Below are 23301 nucleotides of genomic sequence, written 5' to 3'. Positions count from 1 at the left end.
ATAAAAAAAATTGGTTGCTTTCAAATAGAAAAAGAGCTAGCATTTCACTAGTAAAAATTCACCAATTTCTTAGTGATTGAATTGTCCATCTGTGGCATTGGTGTTAATTGTGATTTTAAATTCTGATATAATTTAAATAAATTTGCAGGTTCCAAATGTTCTGGTATTAGTTTTTGACTTTATGGAAGTGGATGTTGAATAAAGTTAAAAATTCAATACAGGGCATCTGGTAACTAAAAAAATTTAAAGAATATCACTTTTTACTCGGACCAGAAGTAGTTAAGGAAATCCATATACTCCTTTCTATTTAAACACTGAAACATTATGTGAGAATCACTTTTTATCAAGGTGGTATTTTTAGGTAATTTTTCCTCTCTAATGTTGCTGGTAACATTGATTAATAATAATTATAATTTGAAAAAAGTACTATTGCATAGGATATTAAATGGCAAATAGAATAATAATTAATTTTAGTTAAATGATGATTTATTGAAGCTTCTACCTAGGCAATTGTGCTTCTTTTCCAACAAAAAATTTTTATTTCATTTTTGCTGGATTATGTGGCGCTCAAAAAATGCTAGTGTGTTACTTAATAAAATTGTTGAAGTTAAATCAAATTATACACTAAAGGAATTTTTAAATGTTCAGCAAAACTTAAGTGTCATGTATTCTAATACCTCAAGGCAAAAAATAAAAGTAGGCCTTCTGCCTTGGGTCATGTTCCAAATACCTTCTGAAAAGACACTGGCTTGCAGTAGGCTCATGTTCATTGAAGTATGTGCAAGGTTGTAGAGTTACCAGGGATTTCTGCTTTTACATCTTCAGAGATTCAAGCCAGGTGAGCCCTGGAGTGCTGCATTTTCCGAGTAGTTTTGGAAATTCAAAGTAATTAGTACCTTCTGTAACTTTTAAAAAAATTAATTTTAAAATATTAAATTTTGTGTCTATGCTATCAAATTTTGAGCCCAAAATGTTTCTAAAATATTTAGACTATCACTATCAACATCTTAGTTTCAAATCATCTTCCTTTGCAAACAAGTTAGCTTCTGATTATTACAAAAATTAACAAATACAGCTTTACATAGCACTGCAAAGCCTTTTTAAATGTTGTGTTTGGTACTTTTGTTGGATTGGAGATTAAATGGCATTTTAAGGGAGCACAGCAGTGTATTACTTCTGTTGCTTGCTATGATACTTAACATGTGTTTTGGGAAGAAATAAAGCTCAGTTGTACTGTGAAACAGTGGGATTTGCGGATGTAATGGAAGTAATATGAAGGTTTTTTTTCTCCTGAATTTCAAGATTTTTTATTTGCTTCAAAGTGTTATCTTCTCTTAGGGAACAGATTCACCCTCTGCTACCTGGTTTACTGTTGTACTTAAGGCAATATCAAAGCTGATAAGGTAGTAGAATCTATTTTATATTTTAACAGAGATAAGATAAGATTATTTAGCTTGTGTTAAAGTTTGCAAAATACATATGTCTGTGCCTAAGAAAGTATTTTAAAATATTTGTTGAGGTAATTATTTCAAGGAGAAACTCTAGATGAGTATTGTACTCTTGTTCTGGGCATAATCCTGGAATACCAGTGCACCTGGTCTTTCTTGCATACTTATTTTATTTTTAACTTCATGAAGACAAAATATATATATCTGAGTATTGTAGAGGTTTTCTCAGAATTAGAGGTCTAAAATAGTTAGATCATTTTATGGACAGTGTTTTCATCCCTCGAAACAGTTGAACATCCGAACCCAGGCAGCAGCACTCATGTCTGATGCTTCCAGGGCTGTTTCTGGAATGCCTACCCTGGGCAGCATACTTCAAAAAATGTTGGGCTCCTTGCTTCACTGTTGAGTGCTCCAAAATTTTGAGCAAATTTGTTTTTGTAGTGGAAGTAATAACTGCCATTTTAAAATCATTTAAATGAACAACTTCTGCTACAGTGGTGGAAGCTTTAGCAGATAGTTAATGATGAATTAGAATTTTTTACTTTTTTCTTTTTCTGTCTAATCAGGTTGAAGCTATTTCAATGTCTCTAAGCAAAAATGATAGCTGTCTACAAAACATCATTTCAGGACAGTGCTACAATTTTGTTTGTGTAAATGTAAGTAGTGAGGATGCGTGCTTTTATTTTACACTTAAACTTACTAGTAATGGTAAATAATAATTAAATATTTGAGTAATAAGTTGTTTGTTATTTTTGTCATCATGTGCTGTGTTCATTCTGATATTTGGTGTTTCTAATGTGCACTAAACTCGACCTTTGAGATACTGGTCTGTCCATTCTCCTCTGGTTCCACACTTCTGTCACTGTGTTGTTAACCAGATGTGAATTCTTGAACAAGAGGGATAAAATCTGAAGTAGTTTAAAATTTCCTCTCATAACTATTGTATCAAAGTGAGTTATTATAAGGAGAGGCCTGTGATATGTGAAGTCACCTAACTGTGCATTCATTACTACTGTGTCTAAATTAGTGTTTCCCATTCTGCACATGTGCATGCCATGTGATCTGTATTTGGGTCCATGTATGGGAACAGGTTGATTTTAGATGAACCATATCTGAGACCAATCAAGACCCTTAATCTTTTTTGTTTGGTTATATATATATATATATATATATATATATATATATATATATATATATATATATATGAAGGGTTATTAATATTATTAATCTCATTATTTTTCAAATATCTAACTTTACCAGAAAATATCATAAAAGTATATATTAAAAACATATTAAAAACAATAAGCTAATCAACCAAACCCCATCCCCCTCCCACCCCAAAAGTAAAAAAGTGATGTATATTCTTTTGGTAAATAACGGTTCTTCAAATTCCATTTTTATGAAATAAATGTTGTTTTCAGTAATTCTAAACATTTCTTTTTATTTAGGATAAAAGGTGGGCCACTCAAGAAACCCAGGAACTAGTAGATGTGTTGGAAAAATCAAATATTCCTCTCTTATATCCAGTTGTCCTTATTTTGGTAGGTAACTCCTGTAAGTTACTGTAGAAAGCATCTCATTAATTCTTTTAAAGTGTTATTTAATATAAATATAAGTAATATGTAATATAAATAATTTTAAAATTACACTAGATTTGCACTGCTGCTAACTCAGAATAAAATTGTAAAATCAAACTGTAAATTGGTCTCCAAAGAAACTCATTTTCACTTCAATAAATGTACTGCATGCTGTCAGAAAACAAACTGACACTAGCAAATTACAGTTTATTAGTTATATATTTCTGGAAAGGCTTATTGTGGCTGGCTGGTTGTACTGAACTCTTAACTCCTGCCTTGCTGTTGTACTCTGTCTCTGTGGGGATGCTGCAAAGCTTGTGCTGTGCTTGGATACTCAGTTGGAACAGAATTAAGTGGCTTTCTTTTTTGCTATGTGTGTGTGGTCCTGATGGCTGCAGTGTTTTTCGTACAGGCCAGGATGCCTTGGCCTTCTTGGCCCCCTGAGCCCACGCTGGCTCCTGCTCAGCCACTGCCAACCAGCACCCCCAGGTCCCTTTCCACTGGGCACCTTTCCAGCCCCTCTGCCAGCCCGTGGTGCTGGGTGTGGTTGTTGTGACCCAAGTTCAGGACCTGGCACTTTGCGCTCTCAAACCTCCTAGCCTTGGCCTCAGCCCATGGATCCAGCCTGTCCAGATCCTTCTGTAGAGCCTAATCTATCATACCTATTATAGCCTCACCTATTGTATGCTGTTCTCTTGGAGTGAGTTGCTGTGATTCTATGAATATCAATATTTAGCATTTTGTTTCTAGACCATCTTATTTTCTTGACCCTGTTTCTGGGAAACTTCAGGGTATAACCTTATTTTACTGAATCATCAAAGATAAATTACTTCTGCCTTTCATAATCAGAGCAATTACATATCTCCAATTCTGTTGGTCATTTGCAAAGCCACTGGATGTGCAAAATAGTCTTTTTTGCACTCCATTAGTTTTCATTAGTCTTTTAGCAAGAATATACAAAACCATTTCTGTCTTTGTTGTATTTTGAGTGTGAAGATAAAGTTGGAATTATTTATCAACTAGCTAATGCTAAGGTGTCAAAAGCATACTTATTTTGCCCAACTGATAGCACTTTCCAGTCTGGACTTTCAATTAAATACTTTTTTGAGTGTGATGCTGGGAATGTGAAAATAGTTTAATACTTGAAGCTATAAATATTCTGGTCTTAGTATCTCCTAAGAAATAGGAATGCAAGTAATTCTTACACTATCTCCCCATGAAACTCGGGTTTTGCCCCTGAGATACTAGGTCTTGAAGTCATTGTAGAACCCAGAACCATTTTTAATGAAAATATATTTGCCTGAACAGCCTGAAGCATGCATGAATTATTTAGGTAGACTCCTTTTAAAATAGGTGTAGGAGAAAATAATAAATTTAATCCCTTTAGTATACTCCACATGCATCAGTTGTTTCTGACAAGTACTTGAAATTTCTAAGAACTAGACATTGGAAGAAAATCTCATAACTAGGTGGAAACAGTTGTGAATATTTAAAACACTGATAGAAATACACTTCTTAAAATTATGTTGCCTAATTGCACTTGGGCATCTGGTGGATGTACCACACTATCTTTTAGAAATACCAGAAGGGAATAAGAAGAGATCTTGTAGGTATGTTTAGAGTGCCAAGAATTAGCTTAACAAATCATTGTCTCCTATTAATCACTGGAAAGTATTGAAGTCCTTTAAACTTCTGAGCTCTAAAACTCATTACAGATGTTATGGTAGACAGAAACTTCCTTCAGCAGTCTTAATTTAAATTCAGTGTTGGGTGTCCTCTTCTCTAAGGCTCATGAGTGGGATTTTCATCAACTTTATTCTTTCCTGTATATATACCTTTTTAACATAATAACTGAAATAATTGTTCATAAAAAATCCTGTAGTACACTTTCTTTCAATGTAAAAGGACATATTAATAGTTCTCTGACAAATGTGAATCAGAATTTTAAGCAGTATATTGACATTTAAATGCATAGGTCTTAGGTACCAGCTATAAGGGAAACATGTTTTTTTACTCTCAAAAGTAAAACTCTTGAAAGAATAAATGGGGAGAGCAACTAACTGCTTCTATTCCAAACTCATAACTAGGAACAGTCTAATGCAATTGTATTTGGGTAATTGGAAATTTCTTGTCTATTCTTTGATTTTATGACAAAAAGCAATTTCTTCATAATAATATGATAATTAAGGAAAAAAGGGGATTTTTCCCTTCCAATAGTCATCTTCTTTAGTTGTAGAAATGACAGGTGTTATTATTGTGCCAGACTCTCTGTTTAACCAGCCCAGTGAGCATTGATCCAATAAAAAGATGAGCTTGCACTGGACACGATGACTTTTTTCATGTTCCCACCTATCAGTTGCCCCAGATTCAAAGTCTATCCATTATCCTGGTGCCTGACTGGATTGTTTCATGGCATTTGTAAGCTGAAGCAGCAATGGGATCACTCTATCTGGACAAAAGGGAAGATAAATGTTGCAGGAGAAATAGGCATCACAGAGGTAAATTTGAGGCAATTATTTGTTTGCATCAAGGCAGTATCTTCAATTATGCTGTAACCTGACAAATCATATTCTTAAACTGACATTGCTTTTTTTGAGCAATACATTTTCATGTTTGTAAAGGGTATGAATGGATTTGATTTTTATGTTGTTGCTTTGCTTAGGGTTAGAAAGAAAGGAATGTTAGTACTTCAGCTCTGTAGTTGCAATTATTTGCATTTCAGTACCAAAGTTAGTTTGAGAAAAATCTCTTTTCAAAGCTGTTAAAGAGGTTAATAGTAAAGAAGAGCTAGATTAAGTTCTTTCAAAATAATAGGTTTAATAATTTCTTGTAAATAGCTGTAAATGAGTAGTACTTACTTAGCCTTGTTTTGGGTAGAAAATAACGAAATAATGAGTGTGTGTGAAAATTAATCTCTGCTTGTGTAGTAGAAGACAATAGCTTTGCTTCTGGTAAGTATGCATTTAGGAAATAAACAGCTTTTTTTAAAAAGTGCTCCAAGGGAAAATGAGTGGGGACCTATTTTCTGTCAGTGTAAATGGAACACAAAGTACAAATAGAACTTGAAACAATTTTCCTTTTAGGAGTAAAGGTATTTCTGCTATTAATGGACATTGAAACCTTATATGTACAAATCATCATACTTAATTTTGATTTCTACAGCTAATAGAAGTTTTGGAGGGAAGCTGATTAAAACGTGGTATATGTAAGACTTGGGAAAGGATTGAGCTAGTTGGTACCTCCCTGAAATACCAGTTACAGAAGCACAGAATATTCTGAGTTGGAAAGGACCCACAATGATGATTGAGTCCAGCTCTTGGCCCTGCACAGGACACCTCAAGAATCACACCTTGTGCCTCAGAGTGTTGTCCAAACACTTCTTAAACTCAGTTCAGGTCCGGTAAGATCTGCCATGTTTGTGCAGCATCCTTGATGGAAATGAGACCTGCCTTTCCCTGCCCAAGGGCTCAGGCTTCTTTTGAGGTAGTTTCTGCTTTTTAAACTTGAAGTGTTATCTTGAAATTAACCCAATAAAAGCAACTAATTTGCTATACTGAAAGGATCGTACATTTCCAATTAAACTTTAAAGAATTTAGTTTTGTCTTGAAAACCTTCAAGATACTTACGAAAGACACGTGTATTCTATAGTCCTCTGATAGTAAAAAACCCAAGCAAAAACACTCCTCTGAAAGTTAATCTAGAGCTTATAAAAGAATGTTGTTTGTTTTCAAATTTAATTGAATATTTTTAAGATGCATGACATGTTCTGGCATATTGGTTTCTTCTGCTTTGAAAAAAATAGTTTTCATGTCCCTAAATGTATAAGCAGTGGAATTCAGTAGTAAATAGAAGCTAAGAAAAGCCTTTTTTAGTCTGTATTTTTATGTGTGCTTAACACATAAAAATCAGATACTAAAAGCCATCAGTCTAAACTGGCACACTATGGAAAAAGTGGATTTTGTTTTTTCCTCATCTGTTCTTTTGCAGGTGCACTTGGATATTCCAGAAAATAATTCTTTCAGTATTGGGATGGAAGACCTAACTACAATCAAGAAATTTGCAAGAGAAACTAAAAAGAAAAATATTTTAATTTATGGTCTCCTTATCCAATATAAGGTATGTAATTATCTTTCTGTGTGCAAATTATCTTCTTTTGCAGTTTATATGATTAATGATAGAATCTTCATTTAAAATAAAATCAAAGGGAAATAAAAATGACACGAAAAGGATTTTTTTGGAAGATTCTTGCCTGTTCTTGTTCAAAATTCAGACAAGCCTGTAGTTATGAACAAAAATGTAAGCTTTTTGATTAGAGAGGAATAAATGATAAACACTTTTTAGAAATGCATGAAAACATCAGGACCCTTTTTGCTTTTCTGCTTAGGAAATTGCTTTTTCTCAACATTAGAAAAAGAGAAAAATAGTGAAACACATTCAGTCAGTGGTTCTGCAGTGTTTTATGTCCCTCATCAAAATGAGTTTGGTACTCAGGTGACAGGAAGGGCATGGTGTATAGGTGTTGAAACAGTGTCTGTAATTGTAGCAAATTGCCTCAGCTGGAGGCAAAAAGAGTTTGCACTCCAACATACTTTGTACTCACAAAAGCTATTTAAAAATAAACCATTTGCCTGGGAAACATGTTCTGTCAACCAGAAGAGTGGGCTGCCTTGCCTCCAGTGCAGATAAAATTTTTCAGCTTTTTAACTCAGCAAACTGAAGTTTGAAGGAAGAAGCAAACTAGAAATTTTAATAAAGAAGAATAAATGTAATCTTAACTGCTTTTTTTAAAATTATATCTTTGGGTTTATATATAATTGACTAAATGTGGCTTTAATTTTAAATATTTTTCTGGTATACCAAGCACTTGATTTTTCCCATCAAATTCTGTTGCTTTATTAAGAGCTGTGAGTATCAATACCTATCAGTTTATGTTTGTATAGACTTTTAATGCCAACACAATATGAACATTGCTATTATATGACATTAGTTCATCTCTTGTTTGTAAAACACCAGTGGACATACAACTGATCAGTTTTCTTTCTGCTGCTATCAAATCCCATTTTTTCAGGCTGAATTCTGGCTTCTTTTGATAAAAATAATTTGAATAACTATTGAAATATAGCTCTAAGAGTCTCCTTATCATGGTAAAAAGGAACGCTTCAGATATTGCTGTGGTCTAGCTGCAGTTTTTGCCTTTTTGACTTCATTGTGTGTATGTGATTTTATATTCAAGTGAATCAAATAGACACATGTGGATAGCAACAGTTAGTAAACCTGACTGGAAGACAGAAAAATCTATAATCTTCAGTGGATTTTGATGTGCATGGCAACAAGACATTTTAATATTAATGGGCACATATAAGAGCAGTTGAGATCTGAATGGGAATTCTTGATCTGTGGTGGTAAGAGAATTGCAGCAGACTGCTGCCTCCATTCTTTGAAAATAAAAGCTAGAATCATTATGTAAGATCATTGTAGGGAGAATCATCACTTATTAGCATGGAGAAAGTCTTATATAGAGTAAAACACTTCAAAAAGTAAGTAAACTATTTCTAACTGTCTTGTTTTATAATGGCTTTAAAACATGTCCCTGCTCACAGAGACAGGAATAGGAATATAGTCTTGAGTTCCTGCTGTCTACTTTGATCAATAACAAAAGAATAGGTTGTACACATCATTTGTATATATGTGATATGTGTATCAAGTTTACTTTTGGCTGCAGATCTATATAGAACATTATTGTTTCTAGGTAAAGGCCTATGGAAAGATTTGATGTATGAATCTAGAAATTACATAGCCCCAAATTAATTGCTGGTCTGGGTGGGACTGAGAGACTGTGAACAAAAGCAAATTTTTACATGAAAAAACATTTTTAAAATAGTTTCTTTTTTTTTTTTTTTTTTGCCTTTGAAGTCCAAAGCATAATTTCATGATTTCAGTCACCAAGATATTTTACTTCTAGTACAAGCCATTAATAGATGAACCTGTACATGAGTTCCATCATTCATATAGGCATGATGAGGAGTCCAGAAGAAGTAGAAACACAAAAAAGCACCTGTGCTAATTCAGGATACCCTATTATTGTAATAACTTCTGTCACTAGATGCATTCTAGAAGTCCCAGAAAGCTGTAGTTTATTTCAGGAAAAGAGTGATGACAGGTTACTTCATGGAGCTTTCCTCTAGCTGACAGGTTTATATCATCACTACCAGACATACACAGCTGATAGGTACACATTTCCCAATTTAAAAAAAGGGGAATTTATTGAGACAAGGCCATGGTAATGTTCAGGTGAAATTATGTTATGTTTCATAGGGTTATTTGATTAAGTGGGTGTAAGGATATGTTGATATAAAAGAAAATGGGGGCAGTCTTTTGGATTTTGCATTAGAAAAGCAAGTTTGTTGAAATAAATACATTTTGAAAATATAGCTTTTTTATGTTTTGGAAGTGGAAATTAAATGCTTGTAGAATCATGGAATTCAGTTTTGATGGTATCGAAGGAGCTGTGAAGCCCTAAGAAAAAGTATGAGCCTTTACTTTCACTTCTTAAAAGCAGTGTTTGTTTGGTATGTAGAAAAAGATGTGAAGTACTTTTATGATTATTTGATATACCAAGAAACTAATCAGGAGAATGAGAGGAAAAGGCTTTAATGTGCTGTATAAATGACCTGCCTTTAACCTTTCATTTGCCTATAACAAGTGCATGGTACACAAATAGTTATTTGTCTTATAAACATCATGCATAGAATACCACATTACTGATATTGATATACAGATCCACTTCATAAAATCTCTAGTTTGCATGCTAAAAATACAGTTAATTTAATTTCCATTTATGTTTTTTCTTTTTTCTTTTCTAAAACAGTTCTGCAATGCTAGAAGTGGTTTACACATTCAAAATGCAAAGGGCCAAAGAGTATTCAGTATCTGAGTCTGAACTTAGGGAATTTGTTTTTGACCATTTTTCAGATAATTTGAAGGAAATAGCTGATAAGTAATGTGAAATAAAAATAGGGAGAAAGGTCCATTTTTTAATGGATGATATTACTGGCAAGGGTTGATGAAAATGTTAGTAAAATTCCAATTCCTTAATTTAATAAGAAGTTCACATTGAAAATAGCAATGACTGGCATGGTATTATATATTAGAATAAGAATCTTTGTTTTAATAATCATATCAAGAAGGATGTAATGGAGAAAGCAAATTCTGAATATTAGGATGAAAACCTATAAAAAGATGCCAAATGATTAGTAAATAATGTCATACTTAGAAGGAGACTTAAGAACTGCTAAAACCCCAAAGAATATGAAAGCGAATGTCAAACCATTGCATCCATGCAGGGATGGATATATATTAAAACTATTAATTTCTATCATTGGAGGCACAAGATTTAGGAGGATACCTCAGCTGCATGTTGTTGTTCTATGTTCTGAACAATGGAATTATACTGAAATTGGGCCTTGATCTCTCACACACACACACACACACACACACACACACACACATATATTATTATCTTTAAACATGTGCTAGGTAGTTAATGGGGTTATGCTTGAATATGACAGTAATGTTTAAAAAAACCCCCTATTTTCTTTATTTACTGCTCTTCTCCCTTTAAAAATATCCATAGTAATAATAGTCTTATGACTGAATTACAAAAATGATCAATAAAATAATAAAAAGAGACAAGTAAAAGCATTTCCTAGCATGGGAGTTCAAATTCAACAGCTTGTAATGTTTACAGAAATAAAATCTTAGCCTGTAAGTTTCAATAAAGACTGTTACTGTTTGGAGGGATTAAAAAGGAACAGTAATAATCCAAAATAAAGCACATTTGGATGGACATAGTAAACCACAGAAAGCTTTAAAATAAGAAAGTAACATTAATATATCTTGGTTATAGAACTGTGTGAATTCAAAATAATCCTACTTCAGAGAAGCACTGACAGAATGTTGTGTCAGAGCAGCAAATATATGCTGGGCCTTGCCTAGGGTACATTGGGCCCAAGTACTTCTGCCTCTGAAACTTCTGTTTGGTTAAGATAAAGGAACTATTCACTGACAGCCAGAAAAATCACAGTACCTACACTAAAAAGAGACAAATGATGCAATAGAATAATTGGTATGAAGCTGCTTGAAACTGAAAGGAACCTGAACTGTGGGTGTTTTCTTATGCAAACATACTGAGCACTTACTGTAGCCTTAAAGATTTTTTGAAGACAAGAGGCTCGTCTGCAGTGTGGTTGATGGCTCAAGAAATACTTAGTGTGCTAGAAGTGTTTTATGTCTGTCTTGGTAAACCCCAAAGGTAAACATTTATGATTTCTTTTTCATCAAAGATCCCTTAAAATAGTATTATGGGTAAACATTAAGGCAGTGTTTCTCAAAAGAGGGAACACACCCCTCAATGGGATAATCCACAAACTAGAAGTTGGTTTGGCAACCAGTAGTGAGATAATGAGCCTGGAGGGCAAATGAAGCAAAATCACAAAATAAAATTTTGGAAACTCATTAAAAACAAATAGGTTCTGCTGTACATGACCCCTGCATGCTTCTTAATTCCTTAATAATCAGCATAGAATTGGTCAAATGATTGCAATCTGATTAAAATGATTGGGATGCTGCCTGGAGACAGCAAAAATGACATTTTTTAAAATTTCAGCTGCAATGATGTAATAGATTGTAATGCATTTATTTACTTACATTTATTCCTAGAAATCCTTAAGGCCAAGTAATTACTGTTTAGTATTTTCAAGAGGTAGAAGTTGAACTTTTAAATTTTGTGATCCTATGGACTATTCACTCTTTCACCAAGGAAAATTGTGCAAATTATGTGATGAGTCAGAGTGGTCTTGTTTCCATGGAGTTTAGGACAAAAAAGAAAACCAAATGAGTCTGAACCTTTCTATATGGATAGGCTCATAAAAATCAGAATCTGTAGCTTTCTCAATACAAACTCATAGGCAGTCATTCACCAGTAAAACCAGAAACTGATATTTATGGAGGCTTTACACATTTTTATTCTTAATTATTAGTACTATCTGCAATCAGTCATGGATGCGTATTTTGCAATAAGTTAAACTGACATGATGAGAAAGATTTACAAACATAGCTTTGTATTTTGAACTGAAATCTATTTGATCAAGCTGGACTTTTGTATCTCTTTTGTACCATTCACAGGATGTCAAGAAATTAAAAAAAGGACATGTCTCTGGAACATTAGTCAATTAAGAAATGTATTAGGTCAAATTTTACAAAATGCTTTTGAAGTTTTGGGCTTTGAGTCAGGAAAGGTCATAAACGCAGAACTTTGTAACCTCACTTTGCTTGCAACACTCTGGTGCATGACAATTTGGGAAGCACAGCTGCTTGGCTGCTCATTTTAGTAGATATCCTGAAGCTTGATACTGGATAATATTGATCAAAAAATTGGGATTGCTATTCTTTTATTTCAGAGTTTTGGTGTGTCTACCTTGAATGCATGCATATGTGCTCTTTTATTTCCTTGCTTTTTTCTCTTGACACCTTTCTCTGTTGTTCTCTTGTTTCCCCTCAAGTCTTCCTCCTCTTCTAGCCAAAACAGGTAACAAACCAGCAGATTTCCTCCAGATTTGCAACTCTTCTAAAAGCACTCAAATGAATATTTCCTCAAACTAATTTCTCAGTGCAGTACCAAATTCCCAGTCTGAGGAAGATGGGCTTTTAAGAAAAATAATTGGTAACCTTTAGGGCTTTCATTAAATAACTGTAGGTTTTTATCACAGAAAGGTCAGAAAGTTGCTCAATTTGTCTGCTATTACAAGTTCTGGGAGTTTAACAAGCTGCACAGAAAACTATGAGGTTAATATTTTATGCCTTTTACACATGACCTTTTTAGACTTGCTTCAGCTATTGAACTTCTAATTGGAGAAATCAGAGTTCTTCCATCAACTTGTCAGTCAAAGTGATTAAGGCATGTAGGCATATCCTAAAAGTCGTGACTTCATATATTGCCCTTTAAACATCCTTGCTCTTTTACCTCAGTTCAGCCATTCTGACAGTGTTATTCAATAAAGGTTGCCAGTTGTTTCTTTTGTGGACATTTTAATTGTATAATACATATTCCTCTAAAAATAGCTCCTTAGTATGAAGAATTTTGGGGAACAAGTGGATTTGAGGTGAACTACCAGATTCTCAAGTGAAAAGGAAAATATGTGATATACAATATAGGAACTTGAAAAGTATGTTAGTTTAAATTATTCTGGATACATTATTGTAATAGGAAATAAACATTGAATTGGAACCATTTGCAAAAACAAATACTATGAGCATCAAATCTGAGTTTCATCTTCAAATCTGATAGTATGAGTTATTCTGATTTTTATTTCTTATTAAACTTTGATGTTGACCTCTTATCTCTTAATGGAAACATAAACATTTAAGATGAAAGGACTTTGACACAAAATTTTGTTTGCAAACAAATGCCTTTCAACTTTTCTTTCCATTGCTAGCCTGCCTGACAGAAACCTCTGAAGACCATTACATCTGTTTAAGGGCAGTTGCACTTTTGAGTTGTTAGTGCTGCAATTCTCCACTTAAAGTGGTGTTTGTACTCTTTTACTGTCTAAGTTAGACATCAAAAATGAATCTTCTCACTTGGCTTCCATGCTGTCTCCCAGAGGCATCATTTAGTGGGTGACTAAAATACTGATAGTACAGAATACTTCTGGTTTTTTCCTAGCTTAGCTCTGATTACATGAAACAACAGTAACAAAGAAGCTTTCTAAAATTGTTCTGTGTGCTTAAGAGGCATTTTGAAAATGTTAACAGCTTGCTGTTGTGTTGGTTTCCTAATGAGTTTTGTATTTTGAGTGCACTTTTTCAATTAAAAATATGGCTGAAATTCTTCAGATAACTTTTTCCAGTTTCAAAGCAAAGTTTAGTTTTATAGTGAAAGTATGTAAAGGTTGTAGCAATTTTCATCACTATATTGGACCAGGAAAACTTAGGAAGTTCTTTAGCCATTTAAACACAAAAATTCTCTTCAAGCTGTACATTTTAGTAGTTGTAACAGATCTTCAGGCTCTTATAGTGTGGTAATTCCTAAAATTTTTGCAGCAGAAACAGTAACCATCAAATCTATATTGGGAGTATTAATTTCCTCTTTCATCCTCTACTGCTATATGTTAGCAGGAGTCAAGTAATCCAGCCTCAGGCTAACTTTGGGGTATTTCTTTGGAAGGGCTGGAAGATCGGTGGTTGGGGGTTCTGTATGTATTTGACACTAAACCTCAAGTCTTATTTGTTGTTTGTGTCCAATTGTTCAGTGAAAGTCATCCATTATGCATCACACCAAGTGCTGAAGTATTTAAAAATGTGATATAACACATGGCAAAGGCCCAATAATGTCAAGAATGAAAAATGCCCCAGCATGCACAGCCTTCAGATCCCAGTGATACCTGGTCTGTCCTAGTAGCTGCTTTGTGCCCTTGGACCTTTTTCAGCTTTGTCACCCGTTGTCTGTGGAAGTATCTGTCCTGATACATCCCAGATTTGGGTTTTGCTGCAGTGGCATTTATTATGCTGCAAAATGTCAGCATCAAAGATGGCCATAATGGACCAGATCAGAACTTTCTCTAGGTCATTGTCTTGTGTCCAACAGTAGCTGTAAGGAAATCCCTAGGAGAGAATCAGACCAGGGCAAGGATATATGACATCCCTAAACTTTCTCCTTACACTCAGTAATTCCTAAGTATTTCCTGAGCCAGAGAGGTTTTCTGTGGAAGTATTAGCCCTGATGGGTTTCTGCTCCATGCTCTTGTCTTCTGAGATCTGTGCAAACTTTTAGCCTCCAGTGTGTCCCCTAGTGAGCAGCAACATAGATTGGAAAACAAAGAAAGAGATGGTTCTTTGCAAAGTAGTGCCCTAAGCACAGGAGCTTGCTACTGTATGCTGGGATCTCATAATTTAGAATTTGAAATAGAGATGATTTGTTTTACAATCACTTACTTTCAACTTCATTTATCATTTTATTGTCTAGTTACTCAGTTCATAATGAGCTTCCTGCATTCCATGCCAGTCAGCCACTACCCTAATGGACTTCATATCATAAGCAAACTCATACAATTACTTACTATTTTTTCCACTTTTTTTTATGAATGTGTTGAACAACCTAGATCCTATAACAAATCCCACCTGAACTATGTGGGTTCTGTTCTGAGGACTAAGCATTTTCTCCTACCTGCTCTACTTAGTCTTTTGAGCAAGGATTTATCCCTGGCAGGTCTTCTGTCTTATGTCTTGTAACCTTAGTTTTCTTCAAAACCTTTGGGGAGGAATTTTGTTGAAAGTTTTGGAAATCCCATTAAATTCAATCAACTGTCACCCACTCCTTTGAAGAAATACAGTGAGAATGCACATTCAAACTTAAAAACAAAAGCATGTTGACTTTCTCATAATCTTAAATTGCTCCCTGCTATTACTATTGAGTATTTAATTGTTTGTTAAATTTTCTGGTACAGAGTTACAGATTTCTATTCTGTAGTTCCTGTATATTTTCAGAATTTTCTTGTTTTAAATTGGAAATTATTACCAAGCTTTTGTGCCTGCTAAGGCAATTTTTAAACTAGAGATGATGCACACCACTAGGAACCTGGTGCTTCTCTTAATTAGAGATAAGGCCAGAACAATCACAGTGCATTCTGGTGCTGGCTTGTGGTTGCTGAGGGCTATTTATTTTAACATTCAAAGGTAACAGGAGCAAATCTCGTGGCATCTTCATCTCACCAATGTTAAGTTTCTAAACATTTCAGCTGGCTTTCATCTAAATATGTTTTGGAACATCTGAATATGAAAATATGTTCATATCTCAAGACTGTGAGATGCCGAGTGTTTGAAGTTAGATGAAACTGTTCTCTTAAGACGTGGAAATGTGTGGATTGAGGCTTAACAGAAATCAGAGAAAGATCATAGGAAGCCTCCACTGGGTAGTGATTTTCATCTGAATTTTGTTGTGAAGTATATCCTGGAAGTTATTTTCCAGCTGAATACTTGGATTGAATAAAAGTGGATAATGTCTACATTATAGATTTTCCAGCATTTTCAGTCTGAACTCATTAAATTTGATTTTAAAGTATTCTTTGAGGAGCTGCTTTCCTAAGCCAATTTTTATTTATCCTCAAAACTAATATTTTAACCATATTCCAAGCATTACAGTATACTTTCTCACCAGGTCAGATGTCACATTTTCTATTGAGCATCATGGCCCATTGCTTTGCAATGTACTTATATAAATTGTCTTGATTTATAACTGTTTTGCTCTTTGAAGTTTCTACCCAGCAGCATCTTTTAAAAAAGGGGATTGTTTACGTTTGAGTTTTATTCAACCTGTGTGGTACTGGCAGCAACATGAATGCACATTTTTGGCAGAACCCCTGCCTTCCATTTTTTCCTTGACTCAGTCTTTCCATTCTTATGCAGCTATGAGCTCAAGTGTTTTTCCCTTCTTTATTTAATTCCAGTGTTCTGTGCTTAAATTGAGTAGACCAGGTGTTGAATTTTGTAGGCAAAATTGTAGCAAATGATATGAAAGATGGAGATAACGTGTGATTTCTACTTAAACAGCAGCAGGATAATGAAGTATGCTTTGTAAGGCTCACTACACAGCAACTTCTATGGTCACTTGCTCCCAGAACTGTGCAATTATAAATGTTTTTCCTGTGAGGTCTTTCATTATTCAAAATGAAATAAAATGGGTTCAGAACTTTCCTTCAACTAGGTCAGATACCAGTTCCATAGTTCAGCTTTTGATTTTTGTCATCCAAGTGTGCTCTATGCTTGCCATGTTCAAGGCACAGAGATTCTTCCACAGAACTATGGCATAACTACGTTTACAAGCTCTTGAGTTCATAAACCAAAATATTGATCATGTCAAAAGGGGAAAGCATGTGCCTTTTCCTCTGAAGTGAAGAGTTATTTTTTTATGGAACTATATATTCTCTGCATGTACTGTTTCTAAATCTTTTGGAGAGAAGATTAATCTGCTTTGTTTATAGAGGTTCAAAATGTTTTGGGGTTATTTACTGCACTCTGAAGTTCCATTAAGCATGTTTGTTTGTCAAAATTCCACTTCCTAAAGTTTACTCCAAACCAAATCTTAAGTAGTTAGCTGTTACTAAATAAGGGCTAACCATGCACCTACGTCCAGTTCATGTAAGATTTTGTTGATTAATGTACTATAACTCTTAATGGCATGTCATGCCACCCCACTTTTTTCAGGCATGAATTGAAAAAAACCTCTTTCTCTCCTAAACAGTTAATATAATCTCTTTGCTGAAATAGTTTATCCCAAGAGTGAGAGTGGGGATGAAATTTAGTGGTGTAAGAAAACAGCCACTGAAAGTTTTCCTAGACAGGTTGCGTGTCAGTCACAGCGATAGCAAAGGGAGGATCGCAGTTCTGTCAGCTGCACTGCGGCTTTTGTTGTTAACAGGGTTTGCATTTCTAGTGGAAGGGCCACTGTGGTTTCATGTGCCAGCAACTGCTTGTAGCCACGTCTCTAAGAGCTTGAGACAAGTATGCTTCTAAAAGAGATGGATTTCAATGTCAGTGCTGAACAAAATGAGTGGCTAATAATGTTGCTTTTTCTTCACGCATAGAAAAATAGGAATTAGGTGACAGAAAAAAATCATCATCCAACCCCTTCGCTCTACATGCAAGATTGTTCCTTTAAGGAAACATTGTTGTCTTTGCCTTCCTTCTGTATTGGTTTTAGTAACTTTATCAATCTTGCCTATGTGACTTGATAAATCTCATCTGAAACATGTGTTTGTCTTGTATACCCATCTATTTCAGCTATTCATTGCTTGGCAAACATTGTTACATAATTAACTCTGTATATTTTTCCTTTTCTAATTCTTTATAGTATGAATTAGGCCATTCTCTCCTTCTGTTTGAAAAGGGCATATTTTGTACTAATTGATATTATAGCATTAAGACAAACTGCTTGGAGACTCACTGGCTCTATGCCTAATTACCACCTCCATATTCTTGATTAAGGGGAACATGAGCAGCATCCTTTTGAACACAGAGACATATAGAAATGTTCAGGGTTATTATTGAAAAGCAGCTGCTCAAATCAGAGTAACATACTTCTTTTTTTTGTAAGTCAGGATTTTTCTTCATGTTGCCTTTTGAAAATAATGTTCACTCTTGCCTCAAATCCACAAACTAAGACCACCACAAACTAAAGTGCTACAAAGGGGCAGAGCTAAGATAGCTTTTTCTTTACAGCAAAAGAGAGTGGGAAACTTGTTTTAAAATAAAAAGTTCTTAAAAACTGTGAAGCACTGATGAAACTACCAAGGGTTGGCTTTGGCTTTTTTTCCCCCCAAAGATTCTGTATCAATATTCCATTTTGCTAGAAGCAGTACAGCTGTGTTTAAGAGAGTACTTGCCAATATAATTAAGGATGTGAAGGATCAGATTCACTTGGGATGGGAACATTGGTCAGAGGACCTTAGAGTGCTAATTTATAGCATAAGCTTGCACCAAATTATGCCAAAATCAGAATAATATTCAGTGTCTAGCCTAAAACAATGCTAAATCATTTGAGATAGCATCAGTTTAGTTTGAAATGGAACATTTGCACATGGCTCTTAACATTGTTTCCATACAGAAGTGCAGCAACAAGTTTCATTTTAATCCTAGGTCAAGTGTTTTGCAGAAAAAGCCCTCTGTATCCTGATAATGTAGCAACTGTGTCTCCTCATTGATGTTTTTCATCCAAAGAATACACACATTCAAGTGTACAGGCAAAAGTGATGTTACTGCAAAGAAGCACTAGAAACTTTATTGGTTTTTAACTGAATGAGAGTTTTTTAGATTAAATAGAGAAGTTTTTTCACTGAGAGTGATAAAATTTTGGCACAGGTTGCCCAGAACCTGGAATCATTCACAGTCAGGTTGGACAGGGCTCTGAGCAATCTGATCTAGTTGAAGACTCATTGCAGGGGGGTTGGATTAGATGACCTTTAGAGGTGCCTCCCACCCAAACCATGCTGTGATCCTATGATTGTGTACTTTGGTATTGGGTTAAGCTAGTACACTTCAATGCTACTAGTCCAATGGCTCTTTTTGTTCCTGTGATGTTATCATTCATAGCAGCATGTTTATTATTTCTACAAGCTTTAGTAAGCACTGTAACTTGATATCTTTATAAATTGTGTTTACTCTAAATTCACGTTATCTGTAGGACTTGACTTTATTTGGTAATCAAGGTAAAAACAAGATGAATGTAAAATTTAACAGAAGCTTTCCACTTAAAAATAGAATGCTTTTTTGGTGACATTAGGAAAAACTTTCTTGGCTGTGCATAGAGGTGGTTCTCAAAATTGAGAAAGGAATGTTCTTATTTGTATAGTTTTCTTAGTAGATGAAGGTGGATTTACTCTGTGCAGTGTGATCTGTTCACTTACTTAAAAATACTTGTGCCTGTCCTAACATTGTGTTCTGTGAAAAGTGAGCAGTGTCTTGGCTCTATATGCATTAGGCATGCTTTCTTATGTATCTGATGAACTCCTCCTTCTGTACAGCCACTATAGTGTCCTAGCTTCTGTCCATTCACAGAGATCCTTGTTAGAGTTCCTGCTACTGGAGACTGTCCAATCAGAACAATGAGCCCAGGTGGGATTGGAATCTACAGTAAATGAATTAAATTTAATTTTGAATTCTTATTTCCCACTTTTCTTTGCTGAAGAAGGTAAGCTGCATCCTGGTAGGGAGAGCCAACATAATATTAGGAACAATTTTTACTGTTTTCTTGTGAGACAATGCTTTCAGGCACATGATGTAATTTTGGGGGTTGTCTTGTGATTTGGACTCAATGAACCTTGTCAGACTCTTCCAGCTGAGGATATTATATGATTTGATGATTAATCCAGATTTAGCCAAGTGATTCAGCTCTATAACCCTTCTCTCTTGTACATACACTGTTGATGCTAGTGGAAGCTACAGCTGTGAAATTTGCAGACGTTCCTCTGTATTCGTCATGGATTATTGTCCATGGGTTTCAGCTTTCTTTGTGGCTGCCCTCTCCACAAAGACTTTGAACAGACCCCACAGAGGCTTTGGCATTTTTTCCCCATTTTTTTCCCCCAGGGAATACACTGCAGCTCATTGCTCCTATTTGGTGGTAGTGTACAATATGTTTTAGTTGCAATAGGGTTTTCATGTGTTCATAACCACCCTCAGCTTGGGCACCTGGTGTCAAGAAGAGAGAATAAGGGGTAAAGAGACACCTCCCTTATGGCAGGGGGGAGAAAAAAGGCAAGACAGGAGGGAATGTTGCAGGAGAAAGGAATAAAAAAGACTGGGAATTGGGCAACAGCAATGAACTTGGCTTTTTATGGCATGGGTGGAGTAGACAGTGGAGTCCATGATCATTTTACCAGTCTTGGTAGTTTGCCACACTTGTTAGTGCTGTTCCCAATGTGTCTTGTGGATTGAAAAGTGAATAATCATATGCTATTAAAATGCTTTATGCAAAAATATCCTGAAATAGTCTGCACAGAAACTCCTTAATTATTTGAGTTCTGACTTGTGTTAATCTTTGTATTTTACAATTGAAAACTGATACAGTGAACTGTTTATTTCCTCGCTATTTTCTCAAAAAGGCATCTAATGTAAAATTAATTATAAGCTGGCTCATTGAATGTAGAACATGGTCCATAACTCTTCCATTGAGAACAGGAAAAGCATTGCAATAGCCGCATCATCTCTGAATGAGGGAAGGCTCTTCCACTCCTACTGCCGGAATTTGGAAACTCTATCAATACATACTTCATAAATATAGATGAAAATATCACTCATGTTTTTAATCTTTCTAGAAGATCTAAAGCATTTAAATTTAAATTTGCAGTTCAGATGATGTATCCCCACTTGGCAACTGTAAAATAGGTCTTCTTTTTAATATTCACTCCAGGGATATAGTGAGCAAAATAAGATTAAAGATATGATATTAAAATAAGATAAGAGGTTTCTGAGGGTTGTGCTTTGTAGGCATGTTTGGAAATATTTGCTCTAATCTACTGAGACAATATTTTACTACATATGAAAGATATCTTGAAGATGTGATTTAGGACAATGAGCATACATTTTACATAAACATGTTTTATCCAGTAAAGACCAAGTATTGTCTTGAATTGATGAGTTTATTATCATGGCAATAATATACATTATAGTAAAAAGATATTACAGGAGGAGAAAGCCAGAAGATTTAATCACTGCAGTCCAGAGGTGAGTTATTTTATATACCAATGAGTAATTATTTTATATACCAATGAGATTTTATAATGCAGACTGGATTCTTAACCCAGTATAAAAAAGTGTTGATTTGCAATCCCTGCAGCATAAATAGTACATTTCTTCATCAGTCAGCAATACTTTTATTACTGTAATTATAGTCAGAGGCAGTAGGATTTTAGGCATCTTTATCCAGATGATAATTATATATTTATTACTCAAGTTTCTAATGTTTATTTTAAACCAAGACATTCCTAAACATGCTCATCCATGCAGGAACACTCAAGGCCTACCAGGAGTTACAAATGCACCCTACACTGAAACATGGCATGCTATTGTGTTGATGAACAGTATCTGTTCAGCATGGCATAGAGAAGGCTAAAGTGGGAGTAACTACAAAACTGTTCTTTTTTGCTTGATCAGTCAGATATAAATGAAAGTATCAGTGATACAGATCATGTTCTTGCTATTCCATCTTTCTCACTTGCTGGAGTTTATCAGCATCTTTCGGTAGAAAAGAAACTAGGATGCAATGTTTTTAGTGTAAGCTAAGAGGAAGAGTGAGCTGTAGTAAAAATTCAAGTAGCAGAAAGGAGTTGTAAAAGTCAGAGAATAGGGTTCTCTGTAAAATTCCTGTGAAATTTGCCTACCATGATCCTTAATTTCTGTGCTTTTCTCCACCCTGGAATTGACATCAGCATCAAGTTAGCAAATACTTAGTGGCTTCAGCTGAAGCATTTTAGCTCAACTGCCCTTGTTGAAAACACCATGTGATGATGAATAGCAGTTTTTGGACATGAGGTGCAGTTAATTCATAAATCTCCACACAGACACCCTCTTCCAGACGTATAGTAGCCCCAGGCCAGTATCTGCGGAGGAGTGGAATGCGTACGGATTCACAGCTTTACTTCACAAGTTTCTTGTGTGACTCCACATTTTCCTCCCCACAGCATTTTATGTCTTTTAAGTCTATTGTGTCTCAGAGTTTTTGAACTGTTCATGCTATTAGTTTTTTCTTTCCACACCCTGTGATAGGTGAATAGCCTTCTGCATAGCTCTTCATACATACTATTGCAGTTATTAATGCTTTCATTGTAAGTGAACATTATTTATGAGATACTTGTGGAGTGATTTATCTCTTTTCAAGTATGAACAAGCTATCAGGTTTAGAAATAAGCACATTTATATTCATTTCTCTGCATCTGTGATTGATGACACGACCACGGATGCTATGCTCTGTGTGGGGGAACACATTCTAGGGAATGCTGTGTCTGGCCAGATCTGGAGATACAGATCTTAGTCTCTGTCATCCTTTGTAAGAAGATCTGGGAGGAATGAACATACAGGATCAGATTTGAGAGAAAGAAAAAGTGGTGAGGAATTCTCCATCATAAGCTTGGAATAGAGAAAATATTCTACCTCACTCTGAGCTTTAAGGCTGAATAATGGGGGTTTGGTTTCTGTTTTGTTTTGCCTGTTTTTTACCTTGTAAGATTTTGATTTATTCCATTGCTTTGATATTCCACAATTATGGTGTTTAAGAAAAACATTCATTTAAAAAAAAGTGGCATGCAAATTAATTATGCAGTATTTCAGAATTTATTTTGATACCTCATTCTAGTATTTATATATGTTTATAAACAATGTGGGGTTTGGTTAATTATATTCAAGGAAGCTGAATTTAAAGTAAGCTGGGTAGAAGCCTGGAACCTGTGAGTTCTAGGAGAATGGAGGGTTTGTCTGCATGTCTGGTTGTGAGAAGCAGGATTTTGTTAGTGTTATGGTCCGTGTTGACACAGTAATGGTACTTCAGTTTTTCAATTTCATGTGGATAGCTCGGGAGCAAGAGTTTGAACAGGAAAGTTGTGGACATTCCCTCATTTTATGCTTCTGTTTACAAAAATGGAATTCATAACAGCTACTCAATTATGAAAATAATTGTGCCAGACTACTCATCATATTTCCCTGCATATGCATGTTAAAAAGCTTTCCTT

The 23301-nt window shown here is 34.9% G+C and overlaps 1 protein-coding gene across 2 annotated transcripts in view; it reads left to right on the top strand.

Moving 5' to 3' along the window:
• Positions 1 to 23301, top strand: part of CRPPA (CDP-L-ribitol pyrophosphorylase A) — a 108691-nt gene that overhangs the window by 57846 nt on the left and 27544 nt on the right. For both annotated transcript variants that reach the window (XM_059485919.1, XM_059485910.1), the window contains exons 7-9: positions 2015 to 2104; positions 2897 to 2989; positions 7013 to 7141. In XM_059485919.1, the coding sequence (XP_059341902.1) occupies positions 2015 to 2104; positions 2897 to 2989; positions 7013 to 7141 (312 nt within the window). The remainder of the gene's footprint in view (positions 1 to 2014; positions 2105 to 2896; positions 2990 to 7012; positions 7142 to 23301) is intronic.

This window comes from Ammospiza nelsoni, chromosome 1 (genome assembly GCF_027579445.1).
Source record: "Ammospiza nelsoni isolate bAmmNel1 chromosome 1, bAmmNel1.pri, whole genome shotgun sequence".
Lineage (NCBI taxonomy): Eukaryota > Metazoa > Chordata > Aves > Passeriformes > Passerellidae > Ammospiza > Ammospiza nelsoni.
The sequence above is the reverse complement of the archived record's forward strand: the minus strand, read 5'-3'. Positions and strand labels throughout refer to the sequence as shown.